This window comes from Clarias gariepinus, chromosome 10, assembly GCF_024256425.1.
Source record: "Clarias gariepinus isolate MV-2021 ecotype Netherlands chromosome 10, CGAR_prim_01v2, whole genome shotgun sequence".
Classification (NCBI taxonomy): Eukaryota; Metazoa; Chordata; class Actinopteri; order Siluriformes; family Clariidae; genus Clarias; species Clarias gariepinus.
In genome coordinates this window covers 27,532,869-27,555,669 of record NC_071109.1, presented here as the reverse complement: position 1 = coordinate 27,555,669, position 22,801 = coordinate 27,532,869, and the positions used below count along the sequence as shown (strand labels likewise).

Sequence of the window (22,801 nt, the reverse complement as noted above, 5' to 3'; positions counted from 1 at the left end):
ACCTGCTGTCCTGCTTTGGCTCCTGTCTGGTTTCCATGAGAAGAGCTAACAGTAACACACTTGAAATATCATAAGAGCTATATCTAAATCTTCATCCTGCTATGTCTTATATTAGCTCCCTCGTGCATGAATTAATGATGCAATAACAAACAGTGGCGAAGAACCAACCGAGCAGCCAAATGCCCAATTAGTTCTAGTCATGAAGACTGGAAATGGTGTGTATGGCCTGCCAAAGGTTAGCTGTTTGCTGTTAATACATCGCTGCACAAACAAGCAGAAGCCATACCTGTGTTTACAACGCTGAATCAATTCTCAGCACCATTAAAAAAAAAGCAATGCTCTCCTGTTTGCAAACAGAGGAATCCATGTACTCGATATTTATTTCGTTAATGTTTGTCTTCTTACTTAAAGGGACAGTTTTTTCCAAGTCTATCTTAAATCCAAATTTAAATGCATACAGCATACTGCATAAGTACATTACAGTGGGTCTTGGTTGATCTAAATATTCCTGCTCTGCACACCGACTGTGAAGTTCGTCAGCCAGGAAAGCGAGTACAATGTAAGTAATCAGAGCCAAGTTCCACAACCCTCGTTCCATGCAAAAATACATTCCAAAGTTAGGCTGAGACTCCTACAGAATGAAGCTTCCGCAAAGAAAAGAAGGTTGAGGAAATGGCCTTGATTACTGACATTGTGCTCACGTTGCAGGTGACAAAGTCACAGAGCAGAAAAATTTAAATCGACCAAGAACTATTGTAATGTACTTATAGAAACATCAACTTTGATTTTCGGCAAAACTTCAAAAACAAAATTCAAACTATCCCTTTAAGAATATAGAGTATTATACGATATCATAGTCACTCTTTTTAAATGCAGATCTGCCAGTCCACGGGGGACTCTTTTACCAGTTCATTAAAAAATCTCAGGGTCTGCATGTTTTAGAAAATCTCATCCTTTCCGCATTTGTTCATGTTTTCTTGCTTGCGGCAAAAATGAAAAACAAATGCACCACCATGCTGAGTTCCTTCCAAAGCACACACTTTGTGTCCTTGATCATAAATTGTCATCACAGATGTTGCAACACTAAGACGCACCCCTCCTTCCTTGTAGTCGCGCACATTTTGTCAACATTTTATGCTTAACGAGATGTCACAGAGAAGAAACCCGCACGCGCAAGACAGTTGAGACTGTTAAAAACATCCTGTAAAAGAAGGCTGAATATTCATAAAGTCGCAGTGCCAGTTTTACTTTTTTCTTGTTTTTCAGCCTTGTTTGATGTGTACAAACCAGAATTTTATCTGAGCTGGGCTAAGTTGCATGTGATTAGCCGTCACCAGCAGCTCACGCTTCTTTTAAGGAGCTTTGCGGGACCAGACGAGGTCTTACCAGAGCCCAAGTCTTCCGGGCTCCAAATTGGGCCTGTAATAAAGCTCTGAGATTCAGAGGCGCTTTGAGAAATCTCTTTTGAGTGCCTCATATTCACGGTATGTGGCCTTCGAGCTCTTTGTGCTGTTTTATATTAGATGTTGTTGATCTGCAGTGAGAATATAATTGAAGATGAATGCATTATCCAGATATAAAGATGGTGCACTGTTATGCATTTATCTGGAAAGCTGAAACTACAATGTCATGCAAATGACATACTGTTGCAGATAGATATGCTCACAGATTAAACAATGACAATAAAACAAACAGGGTTTATGTCAAATGAATAAAGCACAAACTTCATGGTTATACAGATCAGCCATAATAATATTTCCTTCTTTAGACCATTTTTAAAAATGTGGCCTTTGTTAAAGTCGCTCAATTTCTTACCCTTGCCCATTTTTGCAGCTTCCAATGCATCAACTTTGGGGAAAAAATAAGGTTCACTTGCTTTCTAATATATCCCACCCACTTCCAGGTGCCATTATAACAAAATATTGTAACTGTAGCTACTGTGAGAAGATCTAAAACGTGATGACTCGATGACTGGTTCAGAGCAACTCCAAAACTGCTGCTCTTGTGGGATGTTTCCATCTGCAAGTGGTCCGGACCTACCAAGAGTGCTCAAGGGAAGGAAAACCGGTGACAGGGTGATGGAGGCAAAGCTTGTTGACGCGTGGATGTGGATGGAAGGCTGGCCTGTGCAGTCTGATCCAATAGAAGAGCTGCTGTACCTGTAGATCAAACTGCTGAAAAAGTCATTCTGGTTCCAGTAGAAAGGTTTCAGAACCTGGTGGCAAAACAGGGGACCTACTCAATAATATACATGTGGTCATAATGTTCTGTCTGATCGGTGTAGAGTTGGTGGCACTGTCTTACGATATGTGTGAGACTTTTGCGTTGTAGATAATGTTTGTTTGAGTTGTCAGATTAGATTAATGTTTGTTTTTCCTTCAAGAAAAAGAGAAGCAATTTATAATCTGTTAATGCAGGGGTCAGATTGTGGCAAAAGATATAAACTGCACAGGAGCTGCTTTGTTTTGTGTGTGTGTGAGTGTTTGGACAGAATTCGACTTTCCAGTTGTATTCCACAGCATGATCGCTTGTTTTTTGGACTGACAAATTGCTTCATTTTATCTTTTCCATGTCTTTGATGCTTTGACTCCTCAGCCTGTGTAATCGTGCCATTAGCCGTTCTTTGTACGCATGCGGCGGGATTTAATGGCTGCCAAATAGCGTAGAACGGTCTGTTTAAAACGCTCCGTTTCTCCGCTCCGTTGCTGCCTTCATTTGTTTCACTGAACAATTTTTAAGTTAAAAAACGAAGTAGATTTTGTATTTAGTCGAATTTAAACACAAACACTGGCATGGTTTGGGCTTTTCTTTTCTCTGTTTTTTTTTCCCCCTTCTTTTAAAAGTTTGTTCCAATTAACAGGACAATAACATTAATTATCCTGTTTTTGCCAACGAAAAAGATTTTACTCCTCATTTCCATATTTGTAAAGCACATTTTCCATTGGCATTTTTTTTTTGTTTAATGGCAGCACTAAAGCTGTCTTTCTGTTATCCCTTTAAAAAAAGAACAAAACATCCATTCAGAGTCACATTTTTGCATTAGAAAAAAATATATTCAGAAAAATTTTTATGTTTAACACCTACGAGGAGATTTCGTCTGCTGGTTAATACAATATTGCAATAATGTGTGAAATGATTTGACCATAAATGAAAGACCTCTCCAACTAGGAGGTTAGAAAGGAAGCGTGAAGCATACAGGATGCTATCCTACCTTGTCTCTCTTTCCCATATACAGCAGAGAGAAATTCTTGAGGCGACATGCGGGTGCGTATTTTTAGCAAGGATTGCTGCCAACTAAAAGAGGACACATGCATGCACATGCAGGCGAATGGGGAAAAAAAAGAAAAAGAAAACCTGAGAAAAATAAGGCCTTCGCCAACACACACTAAACCCATTTCCTGTCAGTATCCCAGAGCATCTACTATACAGCACCGCGAATTTACGATTAGCTCTGAAATATCTGCAGGAGAGCTGAAATCCCCACACAATAGAAAAGGCTCTGTGCACAAGCTGAGGATTCTGACAGCATGGTCAGTTTTACACACACACACACACACACACACACTTTTCACATTATTCCCATGTTCTCATTTAAATTAGATTTGATGTCTGCAGAGAAATCCACAGATTTTGCTATCTGTTCTTTTTCATGCTGTACGGAGCGTGGGAATGTGTTCGTCCATCTCACTCACAGGAAGTAAGAGAAGTTGTTGCATTTGTCTGATTTAAACACTGTGCAGAATGTGAAGAGGTCTTTTGTTTTTTAAGCTTCTTTAAAGTGAACAGGAAATCTGAGTGTTAATCTGAAGCAGATCAGTTCACATAACCTGCAGAAATACAGCAGCTGTGAACAAGTAATCGTATTAATCATCACTGTTAAAGGAAGAGATTCACACACCTGCTAGCTATTAATAACTAGTTATAGGCTTAACTGACTCTCAGAGAAACCGCAGTGAAACACCACAGCCCATCAACAATAAAACATTCTTTCTCTTCTTTTGTTCATTCCTTCCTTCTTTTAAATTCCTTCCTTCTTTTAATGTTTCTCCTTCCTTATCTTCCATTTTTTTTTTACTTTAACTTCCTGCTTTGATTCTTTGTATTTTATTCCTTGCTTCCTTTTTTTTTTTTTAAAAAAAGAAAGTATTACCTTCCTTCCTTTTTTCTTTCCTGCTTTGGTTATAATCAGTCATGTCTTCTTTTCTCTTTCTTTCTCTTCCTCTGTCTTCCTACAGTACCTCCTTCTCTTCCTTCCTTCTTTTGTTTATTCCTTTGGGTAAAAAAAAAACTTTACTTCCTTAAACCTCTCCTTTCTTACCACCCTCAGTCCTTTTTCTTTCTTCCTTCCTTCTTTCCTTTCTTTCTTGCTTTCTGCCCTACCTTTTCTCATTTGTCCATTTTCCCCATCTTCTATGTCTACATCCTTCTGTCCTTCTTTCCTTTATTGCATTCTTTTGTTCATCTGTCTTTATTTCTTAAATCATTCCTGTCCTTTTACAAGTTGCTGTATAATGCAGAAAACACCTTTAAAACACACAGACTGAACTAAATCTGAATTTCACAAAATAAAATAAAATTATCAGTCAGTTATGGCGTTAACAGGTAGCTTTCTTTAAAAGCCCTTTTAATTTAAAAAGACATATTCCTAGCTGGAGAAGATCATCAGCTGACATTTCTTAAAATACTATAGCAATGAGGTCTTTAGTATTAGTTTTATAGTATATTTTTGTGTCTTAGCCGAGTTAACATCTGGGGAATGTCCAACGTATGATCACAAATGTAAGTGCATGAATATTAATTGGCAATAGTGTAGCGGGAGGAATTTAGCACGCGGGTCAAGTTGTATTGACCCGTGTTACACTGTCACGTACACGCTCTAGGTTAAGGTGTGTGAAAATTTGTACGTGTTGGGTCAGAAAAACTGACTACATCTGTTCTTGTGAAAAAAATTCCTTACATTTTTACACACTGCATCATTCAGACCAACATGATGCCAGGCTACGGCATTGTAGGATCCAGATCGGTGGATTTCCATAAGCGTGTGTGCTCCTGTTTGTTTCAGCTATTACTCAGGCTTTGCCTCGTGAGATCTGAGACGCAAGTGACTCGGGCTTCCACAGAACGCACATCACATTTACATGCGTCTTTAGACTAAAGCAGTGTGAGACGGGGATCAGAGGAGGCTGCTGCCGGCTGCGGCATTCAGACCCAGCAGTAAGTACCAGGATTACGCCAGAGCCCGAGGCGGTGACGAGGCCGCCCCCCCAGGTAGCGTTAGCCCGTTTCTAAATGGAGCTGAGAAAAATGAGCTTTTTGTTTCCTCTAGATTCTGCCAAGGCATTCACAAACCACTAGCTATGGATTAAAAGTGATTACATACAGTATGAAACTAAAGATCACGTAAAAAGCTGATCAATATTATCTTTAACAAAAATAATTTATCACTTGAAATGAAATGCTGTTAATGCCTGTTAACATAATTAAAAAGTGATGATGTCATGTCATACAGGGTTTTAGTAACGACTCTAACAGGGGATGATTTCTATCTGGTATAATTTGGTATAATTATTTGAATCCACACGAGGCTGGAACAGCAAACATTTAATGTTTTGTCTTATACAGTATTTATTGTTTCTTTTACGGTATTGCTGTAGTTTCAATCCACTGTAATCATTTGCTACAACCACATCTGGACCGTCAGTCCCACCAAGTAATAACAGCTGCTGTGGTCGGCGTATCAAGAAGCATCTTATTATTTTTGTGAGATTACAGAATATTTCCTGCAGTTCCATCCATAATCCCGGGGCGTATAGGGAGCATAAATGAACCTAGTATATTATACAGTACTATTTTGTGGATCTCTGCGGCAGAGTGGAAGTTCACTGGAATGAACATATCTGGCAAATTGAAATCTCCTCGATTTGTAGTGCCTCTGATAAGTGGTGTGTGTGTGTGTGTGTGTGTGTGTGTGCGCGTTAAAGCTGTCTAACAGCGTTCCTGGCTCATAGGCTGCATTTGGTCATCACGCTGTTGCTAAGGTAACCTGTTGAGGCGAAGCGAGAACGTCCACCTCTTTACTGCAGGACTTCTGCAGCTTATTCACTTCATTTCTCTTCTCCCTCTTTCATTCTCTCTCTCTCTCTCTCTCTCTCTCTCTCTCTTTCCCTCTCTCTGTATTGCCTTCTCTATCTGCTCACACTTTTAATGCTATCTCCGTAGAGTTGATTTCTCAACCAAGGATGAGCTTCTCAGCATCAGCAGCAGCCATTCAAAACAGCTCTTCCCGAACCGGAACACGAATATTACTCGGACTAACAACCGGTTTGAAAAATGACGCATAATCTCAGAAGGACACGGCAGTGCACTTAATTACATTTTAGCTGAAATTGGGGTTAATTAGTACCTCAGGTTCCTTTTTTTAACCGCATAAAGATAATACACGCGTGCACTCTTCTCTCAGCGCCATTATCTCACTTTTCCCCCCCTCTTCTTTATAATAGAACTGTTGCTAGTAGGAGCACGAAGCCAGAAGATTTTGTCTGCCAAGTAATCAGTGAGTCTTAATTCAGCATTCAAATGTTAGTCAGTGGCAATGTCCAATCTGCACGTCCCTGCAGGATGATTTGGAGTTCTGCTAAATCACATGTCGGCTTGTATTACATTGTTACTGTTAAGTGCAGCACCAGAGGGCTTCACACACACATACACACACACACACACACACACACACACACACACACACACACACACACACACACAGAGCACTTGTCTATGAAATGTCTCTTGTGTATTGCATAGGTGTGTGTGTGTGTGATGATAATGCGTTACATATAAAAAGCTTGTTAAAATAGCAGGTTTTTGTGATGTAAAAAAACAAAAAAACAAGATGAATTGTATGTGATATAGCAACCCCCCAAAAATCTAAATGAATAATAAATAGAACGGTTAAAGTGATTTTAAAGTGAATAGTTGCATAAATGGGCACACCACTTAACTACTTCTTTGTTAAAGCAGATTTTTTAAAAATAATACAGCACTCAGCTTTTTTTAAATTTTTTTATTTCATTTAATTTTTTATTTTATTCCGCCAGCCCTCTTCACGTCATGATTTCGATCTGGACTCTGACTAGGACTTTCTGAAGCTGTTCCTTTGTTGATTTGGTGCTTTGCGTCTTTCTCATTCTGGAAGGTGGGATCTTCAGCTTCCTGAAGGTGTTGTCCCAAATTAGATTGACATTTGGAGCTATTAATGATGTAGCAGCCCATTCCACCAAGCTGCCATCACCATGCTTCAATCTGGAAATTGTGGTGTTTGTGTGATGTAGCAGGTGTCCCAGTTTTTGCACTCGCTTTTAGAATTTTGTCCATAAAATTTTTACTTGTCCTCATACATCATACCACAGGGCCTAAAATCTAGTTATACAAGAAATTGGTGTCACATGCTGGCAGTGTAGCTCCTTTATTGTCTCTCTAAGTCTCTTGCAGTGTCTTTGACAGGTTTGTTTTGAATTTTGCTAGTTTCTAAATCACATCAAATATGGAAATACAGTACTGTAGATCAGTAATTCATTTACACTAAAGAACCATGGGTATTTAATAGGCATGGGAATGACTATAAATCACCCAATATAATATTATTACAATACCCAGGTGTCGACTATTTTTTTTTTCTATATTTATCCTGGTTAAATATTAATTTAGATTTTGTTAAAATTCTAAACATACTTAGCTAGTAATTTTGCTTGCCAATGTGTAAATAGCTTAGAACGTCCCTGTAGGATGTAAAGACGTACAGCAACGTTGTACCACCTCAAACATAAATATAGATAAAAATGAAATATGAATAATCTAAAATAGATTTTAGAGTCAGGGTGGCGATATGTGAGTCACTTCACAAAAAAAATCACGATACATAACTGAATAGATTACCCCCCCCCCCCTCTTTTTTAGTGTTTTATAGGGCTGTCCATTTTTATTAATTTCTGCAGTGTAAACAATGTTTTAAATTAATTGAACACATGTGCCAGTTTGTAAATTTACCAACATTAAATGATCTAATTGATCTAACGGTCTAAAAATTACCACAGTGTTTGCAGAAAATATGAGAGTATAGTTTCTTTATCTCCTAAGTTTGTTCTGGCCTGAAGCATGGAACAGAAGATCAGCAGAAAAACAGGATTATCAATTTGTATGAGACATGATGTTTAAACACTAAACAACACACAGCATTTCAGTGTTCATTAAATCAATTTGGTAGGTTTTAATACCTGACAAAACATAAGAAATATAACTGCTTGAGACAAATCAGACATCATTGTTATTAAAATGATTTGAAGATCACAGTGCCCAAGAATGATTTTGGATGGAGAGTCTACCTGTAATTCACAGCTTAAGTGTTTTAACATGGGTGTGTAGACATGCTATACCTATTTTATAAAATTATAGTATAATATTTGACACATTTAAATTGTGTTAAAATAACGTGCATTATTTTTCAATCTTTAGAAAATTAGATGCACGTTCAAAAATTGTTGTTGTTTTTAGTCCATGAATGTAATATTTACCTTTAGCTATGAGTTTGGCTTGTTGTCTAGCCAGTAATGTTAACATAGGGAAAACTGGCAAACATAGTTATACATACTGTAGCAATTTAAAATTTCCAAATTAGCTCAAAAGACCTCAACATGCTTTTTAATTCAGCGTAGTTCATGAATTCTAGTAAGGTAAATGAGACGCCTCATTTAATCCAAAAATAATTTTACACTCCAGCATTATGAAACATTTCATTGAGAAAGGACAAGGAGCACTCATCCTCAAACAAGTCCCATGCTGCACTCTGGGGGCTGGTGGGTGTTCAGAAGCACACTGACAGCTGTAGCACTAACTGTATTGTGTAGCATGAGAAGGTCACTGCAGATGATGAATTCTTAATAGTAGTGAGCTTGATTGGATGCTAAACTAAATTGATTGCATACTTAAACGAGCTCATTCAGTTCGATTGATAAATAGCGTACGGTCATTGGCTGAATGGGAGATGGCGACACCTTTGAGATTTGTACTGAGTATTTTGAAAATCTAAAAAAAAAAATGTGGAAATACAGTATGTGTATATATATCATGTATAATAAAATATGACACATAATACTATACGGTGATTAAGTAAAGTTAAAGCTTTTGTATTACTTTTATTATCAAAGGCAAATAAATACAGTACTATCTTGTCTTATACTGTATGTCTTGAGTCACCCCTCATTTCATTAAATGTAGATTAAATTACACAAATGGGAACAAACCATTTACTGTAACAGGCTGCAAACTAACAAAAGCTACAGTTTAAAAAATGGGTTATTTATGTAACATTAGCAGCGACCCCATTCCCCCTCTCGTCTGTTCCAACCACTCAGCATTCATCATCACCAGTATACTAATCTTCAGTCTGATCATCTGCCATCACCTACACCTGTTCCTCACTGGTTCATGCCCTAAATTAAATGGGTTTCTGTGTCCCTGGTTACTGTGTTGTTGTTTTTTTAACAAACATTCATCTTAAAGTGGTCAATTAAAGGGACTGGATTAAAAATGAGAGCCAAAAACTTGACAAAAATGAGAGCCAAAAAAAGTCTGGCTTTTTAGAAGCAAACATGATGCATTTAGTGTGTGTGTGTGTGTGTGTGGCCCAGTGAATCTTTATTATTTGTTTACTTTTTTGAAGTTTTTCTCCCAAAAGCTTTACATTTATTAATGCAAATAAAGCTCCTTTGAAGTTCCATTGTATATGCATACATTTACATTATTAATCATGCCAAAAATATAGTGTTTTATTGGTTTCAGAATTATACAATTTATTTTACTGCCAATTCAAAATATCCATCTCTCATTTTTTACCAACTTGATGTTAATAGGACTTAATAGAAAAGAATAGGTAAGAAAAAATTACATGTAATTTGTCTTTTACTGAGAAACAGCAAAATCGCTTGTTATGAAGACTTATGAAACATAGTTTTACTGCTAATTTTTCACAAAATTTTAATACTGGAGATTTCTTCCAAAATGCTCCACGAACATCACCATATTACCAAGCTAGTTATAGAAACAGTATTGGAACAAATCCATTAAGACACTGCCAATTTTAATAAAAAAATGCATGAAGATTGTAGTGAGTTACTTTTAGCTTTGATAACTGCATACAATGGTGTGTACTGTTCTTGTTTGAAATTGATTCCTTATGTTGCCAGAACCATTCTTTTACAGTTTAAGTTCTGGAATATACCCATGCCATCACAGATTGAAAACTTCATACAGTACTGTAGATGTGATACCGTGGTCATTCAGGTCGTCAGCTGATTTAATTTTATTGCCACATTACATTGCGGAGTCTAGACCTGACTAACTGAAGCCACCCCAGAACATGACAAGCCTCCAGAGGCTTCTACAGTGAACAGTATGCATAATGGGTTCATTGTTTCATGTGCTTCCCTTCTTATCCTGACGCGCCCATTACTCTGGAATAGGGTCCATCTGAACTCATTAGACTACATGACTTTTATTCATTGCTCTACAGTCCAATCTTTTTGCTTTCCAAGTGTTTTTCCTGATTAGTCTCACTAACAAGAGGTTTTCTTATGGCCACAGCTGTTTAGTCCCAATCCTGTGAGTTCTTCTCATATTGTATATATGTGTGTATGAAACTGCTCTTACTTTCACATTAAAACAAAGCTGAGGTTTTTACTGTAGATTTTTTACCCTGCAACTTCACCAAGCATTTAAGTAATCTTTTCTGATTCCATGATTTTTATTTATTGTTTCCGCAATCATATTTCTTAAGCCAAGTTAACGGTTCGCCACTATCCTTGCAGGTTTTGATAATATGCTCTTTTCTTTGTTTGATGCACCCCAATAATTTGACCCCACTTTAATAGAGTAGTGATGGGTCATTCATGAACTGTTCGTTTTTTTTGTCCTATCGTGACTCCGAAGAAAGTAGTCTCAGATAAAGATTTGTTCATTTTCTACTGGATGTGCAGGCGCGAAGCATCGCACAACCTTCGAATCATTCGAATCATTCATTTTTTTGTCATGTGATTACCTTAGACGCAGTGCAGTGCAGTACACAGAAAGCAGAAATGAGCGGTTCATCTCATGGGTCTTCTAGTCCAATCATTTGTTCTCTTGTTACGTGCCCCCTATAGACACTATCCAGTGCACTGCACAGTGTCTATGGGGGTCACATGACAAGAGAAGAAAGGACTTGGACCAGAGGATATGAGAGATAAGCTGCTCATTCTGTTTGTCATGATATGTCCTTGGCTGCATTGTTATATTTTCATTACTGGAGCTTACTCAAAATTTGTGTATGTAGATGTGTTGGGGTCTGTTTATTAAAAATGTAACGTTTTTTTTATTTCTGATCAAAAGAGCAAAATGAACTAAATGACTCAAAACTTTGATGAACTAGATTCAAAGAACCGAGTCACTAATATGATCCAAACTTCCCATCACTACTGTAGAGCCAGGGTTAGCTAATTGGGCAGTCGCATAGCAGAGGAGTATGTAAGAGCACAAGTGGGTGAAATGGCATTAACATGACCAGAGAGGTTTTGACGTCTGTTTTGTTTTCCTCCCCAATAACCTGTATTTATTCATTCCAAGAGAGTGAGGTGTTTATCTGGTTTCAGCTCAGGCTGCACAATCCACACTGAATGCTAGTGTGTGTTCAGTCATGACGCAGCTCCACAGTTAATTATATGTTATTCCAAGCGCAGGGTTTTATCTATGTAATTTTTACTAAAATGCCGGGGTAGAAACGGAAACATTTTTTTTTCCAGCAACAGACGTTATTTAGTGTTTGACTTTGTATTGATTTCTGAGAAAATGAAATGTATTAATTACTGTATTAAGTATTAATACATTTAATGAAATGTATGAATTACTGCTCCTGAATCATTAATTACTGTTACAGTAGATAATATTACAATCATTATTCAAAATAATTACAGTTTACTCTTTTGGTCATTAACACGGATTCACAGGGAAGCCTCTGGGAGATTAGATGCTTGCGTCGGCATTTTTAAAAGTCGCAGGAATATTCAGTGAATCGAAAGTAGGCCTGAGTACACAGAGGGCAGAAGAGAAATCCGAGCAGACTTTATTTTTGAGTTTTACAGCAATACGAGTACGACTCCAATTTGGTACGTTGCACACCGCGACTATTTGTTCTCGTGACTGATCCACTTGTCACAGAGCAATTTGCTGCGTGCTGCTTTTGCTCTTCTCGAAGCAAAACAGTTAGAAAGCCGACAAATTAGCCTGTGCGCCTTCGATTGACAGCGTAAATGAAGATGGCTATGGGAGCCCGAGCGACTCTGTGGATTTGTGCGTGTCGGTTTTGCAATTTCAGCTGATTAGCAAACCGAGACCCTTGTAAACTGTTGATCCTCTGTCAAGCCGTCTGTTGTGCGAATGAGAATGTACCAGAAGCGTCGATACAGCATGCTCAGTGCTGATGGACAACGCAAGACTATTGATATCAGCCCGTTTTATAGCCACTGAGCATTATTGGCTAAAGACCTTTAATGCATTTCGGTGTAATTAGAAATTTCAGTTTCTCTCAGAAATCAATACGAAGCACAGCTATTCAGAGGGACACACTTTCTCAAGGCACCCGCACAAATGATTAGCTTCAAATGGGAGGGAGTTATGCAGCTCTGGGTGGGGAGCATGAACTCTGTGCCCTAAAACACATCAAAACAAGTGCTCTTCTGTGACTGTATAGTGGCTAATGTTTTAATTAGTGCGTCCTACGAAGTGTTAGTGATCATTTAGTGTTGGCTGATGTTTACTGCCCTGGTACTGTAGGTTTGGAGCGAGCTATGAAATTTGCAAATTACAGACCAGGAACGACACAAATAAATTGTATTAAAAAGGAAAAACTTTCTCATCAAACACAACACGAGTATACAGTAGGTTGTAAAAAAAAATCCCGCTTCGGCAAATGGCTTCCACGTCACCGAGAGCTGTTCTTTCCACTTGCCTGGCTACTCCTCGCTTCACCCTCCTCTCCCGTTCTTCCCCACATTACATGTGATATGCTGTATCTGTCAGAATTTTTCACAGCTTTTTCACCTCAACACACAAGAATTGTAACAATGCTGCACCCAAACACACTCAAGGTGCAATGTATAATTATAATGCCAATAAATGTAGCATCTCTCTGTTTTTAGCGGAATAGTAATAGAAAATATGATGTCCACACTTATGGATGTCTTGATTCTATGTTACTAGTAAGGTTTGGGTGCAGTTTTGGATTTATTTACTAAAACAATGCTGAATTATTTTTTTTTAACTATGAAATGAGGCATATGGCATTAGGTAATTAGGTAACAACAACAGTACTCACTTTTTATTTTAAGACATGGAAGTCAGCCTTTGTAAATAGTCCTTGTATGAACAGTATTGTGTCAAGTGTATTTGTAAAAACCCATCAAGCACCATGATGTTGAAACTAGCTCTTTAGAAGACCTTCCCAGGAACGCAAGACCAAAACTTACCTTTGCTGCAGATCAGAAGTTCATTTAGAGTTACCAGCCTCAGAAATCACCAGCACCTCAGATTAGAGCCGTTATGAAGACTTTATAGAGCATAAGTAGCAGATACGTCTCAATATCAACTGTTCAAAGGAGATTATTGCATATTTTGGATGCCTTCAGCATTTTTTTACAGTGTAGAAAGAAATAAAAATCAGAAAAGAGCAAGGAATTAGATTAGGAATTAGACTCAAGAATTGACTGTCTGATAACCCACAAATAAGAAACCAACATAGCTGTGTAGATAAACACATTATGCAGAGCACAAGAACTAAAAACTAAGATAACAAAGCTCTTCGGCTATCTGTCTCCACACATTGTCCTTGTACTCGTTGCCTTTGTAATTTTTGTCCTTTTTATCATAAATAACTTAATTAGCTGGCCCGGTTCGAGTGATGCTTCTAAAAGCTGCATTGTGATTGGTCAGAGGCGTTCCTGTCACTGGTGAAAAGTGGGTAAAATCTGCCTTAACAATCTGCCTTTCCTGCTTGTGATTGTGCCCCAGACAGCAGGGTTATTCTTGAATCCTGTTTTTTAAAACATCTGAACAAGAACAAGTCCCATAACCATGAAATACATTACAGATATTAGAATGGAGGCAATATACTGTACAATATACTTACAATATATAGGTGTTTTTGTTTTTTACATTATACCATGGCTACTTTCAGTTTTAGTTTGACAACTAAAACGACTTTAAAAACTTTCTGTCTCACTGTGAAAAAAAAAAAAAAAAAAACTTCTGCAGTAGCTGCTCCGTCATGGCTGGGCCTAAAATGAGGAAACCAATACCCGATTTTTGGTATTGATGCATCGATAGACACAGCCCATAATGACTCACATTGATGTTTAAGGTCTACTACAGAGCCGACAGCTTCACGACCTGAATCGCATCACGATCACCCTGCAACAACTGCTGTTGCCCTTCCTCATCTCTCTGTTTATATAATGGAATCTCATAGCCTACATTGACACGCCGTTGGTAATCATGAAGCATCGGAGCAGCACTAGAAGGTTATCACTCCATTAAAAACAAGCGCTGCGCGTCTCCGGCTCGGCTTGCTGCTCGTTGGGAATTTTAATAAATGGCATTCAGAGCACGCTTCATTGAGACAGAAAGCTTCTATGGAAATTATAATTCCTCGCTCCAGCACACTGACTCCTGTTTAAGCACGTATCAAAGCGCTTTATTTTATAGGAACTTAATTTGTTGCACCACTGATAACTCATCTGGGCTGAGCAGCAGGAGGCGTTGGGAAAAACTGTGCCAGATAGACTTGCTCAAGATTGCAGGTCTGACGTCTCTGCAGGATGCTGGATGTCGTGTGAGTTTTGGACGACACAAAGGCATCAGTTTTTAGCTGCTTTCACACTCCCGCTGCTTCAGAAAGTAAAGATAAGTCTGTAAGACATGCTATTTATTTTCTGTTGCACATGTAAGAATCAGTGCACTCAGACATAGCATTGAACCCCTCCTATTAGGTCTCCTTTGTGCCGACCAAAACAGCTCGCCACGTCAAGCTCTCTGAATCAAGTCCTGCAAGCTGTAAAGTGCAGACTTGTTTATCCAGCACTGACCGAAGATGCTCGATCAGATTGAGATCTGAGGAATTTACAGGCCAGAACAGCCCCTTAAACACTTCCCCAATCCATTTCTAGAGAAGCATTATCCTGCTGAAAGACATCAATGCCATTAGGAAATACTGTGTAGTGTTAAGTAGGTAGAGGTGTCAAGCTTTTCCAACAGAGCGTTGCCCAAAACATCAAACTGATTCTGCTGGCTTGCCTTCTTTCCCATAGTGAATCCTGCTGCCTGTTTTTTTTCTTCTTTTCCCCAGGTAAGTGACGAACACGCACCTGGATATCCACACGATATAAAAGAAAATGTGATTAATCAGACCAGGCCACCTTCTTCTACTGCTTCATGGTGCAGCTCTGATGCTCATGTGGGTCAGCATAAGCACTCTGAATGCTCTGTAGTTACACAATCACATACACAGCATGCTGTGCTGCACTGTGTGTTCTGACACCTTATTCACATACTAGCATGTTGATGGATTTATAATTGTCAGATCTTTGTTGTAATGTTTAGTTGATTTGCTTGTAGCAGTAATGTCTAGACATAATGGTAAACTCATACGCCTGCTTCCTTGCATTAAGTCTTTTTTTATATTTACTTTTTTTTGCTGCTTAATATTGTGATTCCACAGCAACCCTCAAGGGCAAGTCTGAAGAGATTTCTATTAATACATTATTAATTGCAATTTCCAAATGTTTTTTCATTTATGACCCTCGTTTCCAAGATAAAGATTCATTCTCGAAGCATTCTTTGTGTTACTTCATTTGAAGCACTCGTCTAGAGCTCATTTGACAGTGCTCTTTACCATCTCCAGAACATCAGGAAGTGCTAACGTACAAAAGACAACCATCTGTTCCAGTCAGCATGATGAAGCTCATGCGCGCAGGCATCTCTCCCCCCGATAAGACAGCAGATGCTCTCTCTCCTCGGGAAAAAGTTTTCATCCAGCTAATGTTTCCATCACACATTTCCTGCTTTGTGCCGGATCTTTCTGTTCCTTGTGTGCCCGCATCGCTGGGCACGTATTACTCATCTGGCTGGTTTGATCACATCCGCTGCAAATCAGCAATGAGAATGACATTAATTAGAATCGGGATTATGTGCTATGTGCACCTCCAACATTGACTTGATGACTCTATGAAACAGACAACGCTTTGTTTCGTGAGTTTGTTACACTAGGCTCAGTTCTTGCTTCCTTTCTTTTACTTTTACTAATTGGTAGAATGTTACTTCAAGAAAAAATATGTTGCTGTATCAGATATAAAGATAAAGAGTGTGTAAAAAAAAGTTTAACTTTCAAAAGCTGTGAAACTCTACAAGGGATAGGAATCGCCAGGAACCACCTGATACGATATTATCGATTTAAGGGAATATGTAATCTCGTTATCAGAAGGATAAAGTGTATTAAAAAGCAGGTTTGGTTCCCTGTGATGCTGTAACCTCTCGCAGCCGGAGGTCTAGAGAGAGCTGATTGGCCGAGCTCTCTCAGAGGGGAGGGATGAGAGGTACTTTGTTCTCCCACATTAATTACGGCTTTACTGCCAATCAGGGGCGTCTGTGAGCACACGCAAGCGGAAGGAACGGATAACGCTGTCCTGGAAGTGTGTTACGGCGCCCCCAACGGTGCGTGAGCGAGCAGCTCGAAAAGATGCGGTCAGCTGGTGTCACGTGGTTAGAAGGAAACACATGATAGTCTTCGGCCCTCCCGACTGAGTGGTAGTAGTGGCCTACTACCACTAAAAAAAAGCCTAAAAAAAATAGCTGCGCTACTTGTCGATTTTAGAATTGTTTAGATTGTTTAGATGGTTTATAAAGGAACTGCAACATTTTCCCATGGTAAAACATAATATATATCTTCTTCTTCTTTCTTTCGGCTGTTCCCTTCAGGGATCGCCACAGCGAATTATCTGCCTCCATCTAACCCTATCCTCTGCATCCTCTTCTCTCACACCAAATAACTTTGTCCTTTCTCCACAAGGCCTCCTCCTCTCCTTTTTCGACCAAGAGTAGCCCAATTTCCACCGGCACCCTGTAGGTCAACAGCACCAGTGGCGGGCATTGTAAACCCGGGCCGCGACCGATCCAGTATGGAAGTAATATTTGTAATTCGCAAATTTGGCAAATGTTTTACGTCGGATGCCCTTGCTGACACGACCCTTTGCATTTATCCAGACTTGAGACAAGAAGACACTGGATTGCGCCCTACGTAGTTACTTTCAAAACACAATGTATATACATTTTTTAAAATTATTTTTGAAACTTGATTCTGAAGTCATTAATTGTACAGGCACGATTTGTACAAAGAATCACGATATGTAATTAAATAGATTTTCACCTGTCCCTGCTCTTTACTTAAAACCTCTTTCCAGTTTGTTTTTTGCAGCATATTGTATGTTATGAGTGTGTGTGAGGCCGCGAACAATCTGAAAACAGTATAATATCCAAAAGTCTGAGAAATCTACAACAATCAAAATGAACACGTTAAATAGCTTGTTTCTTTCTTCTTTCTTTTTTTTCAATGCTCACAGAAGCAAAATTATGAATTCAAGGCAGAGCCAAAGCATTTGGGACGGTCTAGAAAAAACCCACAATGTGAAATAATTAAGATAAAATTGTGATAATTTTCTATATAATCATGCGTTTGGAATGAAACAAGAACTTAATAAGTTGTTTCAGATTTTATATATTATATACAGAGACAGCCATATTGTTCTCAATTAGACATGATTGTGTTTTAATTTCACCCAAAATACTGTACAAATTCGAGACCAGTAAAAATCTTCACATTCTATCCTTTTTTTCCCTTTTTATTCTTTTTCTCTCTCTTTCAACCCTCTCCTTATAACTTCCTCTGATCCTATCAGACATATCTCATCCTGCTGCTCTTCCGAGTGTGTCTTTAAGCCCCAAATCGTGATGAACAGCACAGGCAGTCCGAACATCAGACAGTAGAGTCAGTGGAAGGGGCTGTGGTGGAATCAGAGTGCAGCTGCTCGATTCAAGACCTGCTTTTTTCCTGCCAGATTTTCTCAGAACAGCTTGTTGAATACGTCCCTCGATCATGCTTGCATACTGTACACTCTGGTCACTATTTGATTCAAGTCGAAATTATTACCAAGAAGGCTGAACCATTAACAGTCTGAATCAAGGTGCATTTTTGTGTCTGGTATATTTTTTAGAATGGAAATGATTGACTGAAACATACACAGCTCCAAATAAAGCTCCAAAGTTGGCTAAAATGCGACTGTAAGCATTTTGAGGCTTGGTTAGTGCAATCCAGAGCTGTCAGGATACCTACATGTCTGTAGATATCCAAGGCTCCTAGTGAACAAACATTATCTATGTATCAATACAGTATATACGAGGGTCAAAAATGCACGCTGCTCTTCTTTAGTGCAAATCACAAATATGGCATCCATTTTTCTCGCACCGCAGTTATAAATGAACTGATGGAAGACATTCACACTTGCACACTTGGGCCTACAGTATGATTGGTGAAACAGTCATGCAGTGGATCCACCAGCTGCATGTGTAGAACAAATTATTAGAAAAGGAACGATTCGAGTGTAAATGGCCGAGTATGGAAGATAAACATCCACAAACGCAGACTGAGGAAAAGTTCTAAATTCAACCATCAGCTGGAAAATTGATGCACATCGTTTTCTGGGATTCTTAAGGGTCAGAATTGGAACATTTTTAGGAGAAAGTTTGAGCAACAGTGCTCGTTACAGTGAGATGCTTTTTGAAGAGCTGAAGCCCAGATTAAACGCAAAGGACTGCTATCTAAGTACGTCCGCACTCTTCTTCCCACACTGTCAACCAGAGGTGGGTAGTAACGAGTTACATTTACTCCGTTACATTTACTTGAGTAACATTTCTCTGAGTAGTTTTACTGCAGCATACTTTTTACTTTTACTTGAGTAGATGTGTGAAGAAGAAACGCTACTCTTACTCTGCTACACTCGAATCGCTCCTTTTCTAATAATTTATTCTACACATGCAGCTGGTGGATCCACTGCATGACTGTTTCACCAATCAGACGCAGAAACAATGATCACATGACTTAGTTTGACCGGTCAGGTCTTCAGGTCTTCTATAAATTCATCCTTCCTGTGAATCCGTCCTACATACGCTCACTGTGCATATGCAAACAAAAGGTTTCCGCATCTTTCTCTAATTTTGCCGACACATAAAACCATGCTGCTACTAGTGGGATCTAGGATCCATTTTCATGCATCCCAAAAAAAATGATGCACCCCTGGCATTACATACAAATCATGTTTCACATGTATAAGAACCTAGATACACTAATATATAATTATTATAATTAAAAAAATAAATAAATCGGACATTACGATTAAAACAGTTATTCAGTACTTGAGTATCTTTTCACTGAATACTTTTAGTAATATTTTGGAGGACTACTTTTTACTTCTACTTAAGGAATATTATTTTGTAGTACAGCTACTCTTACTCGAGTAACTTTTTTGGCTACGCTACCCACCTCTGCTGTCGACACACTGCGAAAACACAGATTGGGATCTCCGGTCTTTAAACAGTGAAACTGCTATCTGTTATTATCCAAATGAGGAAGGATTCCCTGTTGAGTCTGGTTCTTCTCACGGTTTCTTCCTACTGTCGTCTCTGGGAGTTTTTCCTTGCCGCCACCGCCGTCGCCTTCGGCTTGCTCATCAGGGACTATCTGATCATTATGATTTATACACATTTTTACATCTTATACACATTTCCATCATTTTCTTTTGTTTCTGTGAAGCTTATTTTGTTAAAAGCACTATATAAATAAAAATCTAATCAATTTAAATAGAAACTATATTTCATGCATGATTAATAAAAAACTAATTAATAGATAGAGTGACGCCGTGTCACAGATGCCCGTCCGTCTTTGTGCATGTAATACGTTGCCCCAGATCATTTTTATTATACTATCAAACACTAATAGTTTTATAGTCAAGGTACTGTCAAATTTAGCCTCTCCTCTTATATCACGATCAGCCATTACAGGAGGTAAAGGGGTTAATTTATACACAGTGTTGGGCAATGGTTCATTGTAGCACCAGGTGGGTGCTGCCTCATTTCTCAGAATCACGCACAGTGAACTGCTTCCTGGCACATCCTTATTAGCGACATTAGCATTTCAGACTGCTGCATTCCTTTACGGCCAGACTTTACATACAAAGATCTGTTCTTTGATCAGCAGCTAATGCAACCGACAGCGGAGAAATTGGATAGGGATCCGTCTTTGCCTGGTTAAATCCCCGTTTATTAAACAGTGCTATGCGAGGCCCACAGGTCCCAGCCGGAGACGAGGCATGGAGGCAGGCAGATAACAAACATCGCTGCTCTGCTGCTTTTACCCTCTACATTACTCCCACTCCATCGCTCTCTCGCTCGGAGGCAATCGCAGGAACGGAGGTGCGCACCAGGATACGGCGGGGGAGTCGAGCAGATCTCGCATCCCGTTTTTTGAAATGTTCTAAGCAGTGTTTTGAAATAACGGTTGATTTGTGTAGGGGGATTATAGCTGTGCTTTTTTTAAGCCTTGTATGGCCTTGCGCTAATTAGCTAAGCTGTTCCAGCTTTACACCACTGCACTCACTCTCTCTCGCTCTCTCTCTCTCTCTCACACACACACACACACACAGAAACTCAGGTCCTCTCTTTGGCACCCTGTTAGTGATTTCCTTTGGGGAAGGTCGTTCAGAGTCACGGTACAGCTTTCAATCTCGCAAGCGCTTTTTCGGAATGTTCTTTTGGTGCCTCTAATGCCCCATTTCATTCACCACATCATCTTGTGACCTGTATTTCATTCGTTCTAAGTTCATGAAAAATAAAATATAAGGTGATTTTTGTCTGGTATTGATTTACATGCACAATCCTCCTGATCTGATTAAGTTCCACAGTTGGTAGTGACTACATGATTGGGTACAGAGCTGCTATATTCATGTCCTTTTATTTGTTGTTCGCTTATTTGTCACACACAGTTGTCTAAAAAGCTTTCCACTAGCGTCCAAATACGGCTTCGTATCTCGTTCATTAACGTCATGCAGGGACGTTAAATGTCTAAATCAAGCAGAAAGCATTTCCTCGCTTTTTGCAGACTTCTTGCCCTTCGGAAGCGTTTTATTATGCCGTGCTGAATAATTTATGGACGAGAAAGACACCCAACCGACCAACCGACTGAGGTGATGATGATCCAATCAACCGAGTGTCTGCTATTAATGTGCTCTTTTCAGCTTTTCACTTAGGCTTTATTGTTCTTTTTTTTTTTTTTCTTCAGTTGCGGTAGAAGCATCAGGATTTGGAGAGATGGGGGCAATTTTCTCTCTGCATTTCCTCAATATGGGTTGCACTTAAGAGAACTGATTAAATGGATTATAAGAAATGGATTGTGAAGTGTGTGTTGCTGTGATGGGAGGGTCACATTCAGAATTACAGTACAGATCAGCATGAAGAGTTCTCACTGCAAGGCTGTTTCCCATCTAATTTATTTCCTGTTACATTTGACTCTGTCGCAGGCTGTCACTGAGATGAAACACACTGTTTCTTCTCTTGGGTGGTTACACATCTACCCATCTCATTTGCTGTGGACTAGTTAGGATAGTTAGATTAAACCACTCTGTCTCTACTTGCTTGCTTACCGCACTGAAAACTGGTCCACCACAACAAGGGATCCCGCTCTTTATTTATTAATATTTGGTTATTAAGTTAACCATGCTGGTTGGAACATCCACGGATTCAGGGTAGCTGGTTTAATACTTAGCTTATGAGGACGTGCTTTCTCCAGTTTCCTCCCGCCAACCAAAAACATCCCTTATGCAGTGGTTAAGTTGTTCCAAAAATCAATGAATTTTCAGTATGTGCTCAATCCTGGACAGAGTCACAGTAGATCCTGAGACTATCCCAGGACCACTGGTGTGAGGTGGGAATACACGCAGAAACAAAATAAAATTCTACCCCTCTTTGTGGAACTAAATCCATTGATATCTAGTGCACATGTAGTTCAGTACTACTGTATAAAAGGCTTAAACATGGCATTGTGACGAAGTATTTCTATATTCTAAACGAGCAATTGAAACTCTATTGAAAGTCTTAAAATTATAAGTGCCAATAATTAAACCATATCACACAAGGTGGGGGGGGACATATGCACTGGCTGTAATGTGGTTGTAGGCACAAGGGTGCAACCATCTCACCATATCTGTGCTGTATCCAGCAGTACAGCACCGCCTCGAGTGTGATATTGCTTTTATACAACAATTCGAGGAGTTTTGTATTTTTGTCCTATGTAGCCAAAAGCTGAGGATAATAAACCTCACCTGGAGTTGGTGGACAGTCCTGTAAATCTCTTTATATTTCTCTTTATAATTCCTTTAAATAATTTTTTAAATATATTTTTCGATTACCCTGCTTTAGAATATCAGCTCTGTTAACTTCTGAGGTCCAGGGTTAAATCCCAAATAGTGTTAATTAGAAACCTACTGTGCTAGGGTGTACAGTAAATTGGCGATTTAGAATTCAGCCTGGTTTTGGAGCTAGTTCATTTTGTAGCCATAAATAATAGAATACTGATTTGAAGCAATTATTGAGGAGCAAGTGTTGTTTTCTTGTTTAAGGTGCT

The 22,801-nt window shown here is 39.0% G+C and overlaps 1 protein-coding gene across 2 annotated transcripts in view; it reads left to right on the top strand.

Moving 5' to 3' along the window:
• immp2l (inner mitochondrial membrane peptidase subunit 2) overlaps window positions 1–22,801 on the top strand; it is a 138,895-nt gene that overhangs the window by 27,455 nt on the left and 88,639 nt on the right. Inside the window, exon 4 of one of the 2 annotated variants that reach the window (XM_053506397.1) lies at window positions 15,422–15,877. The exons of the other annotated variant lie outside the window; for it this stretch is intronic. Within the exon in view, the coding sequence (XP_053362372.1) occupies window positions 15,422–15,425 (4 nt within the window). The 3' untranslated portion in view covers window positions 15,426–15,877. Of the gene's footprint in view, window positions 1–15,421; window positions 15,878–22,801 lie in introns of those variants that run through there. 2 annotated transcript variants of the gene reach the window in all.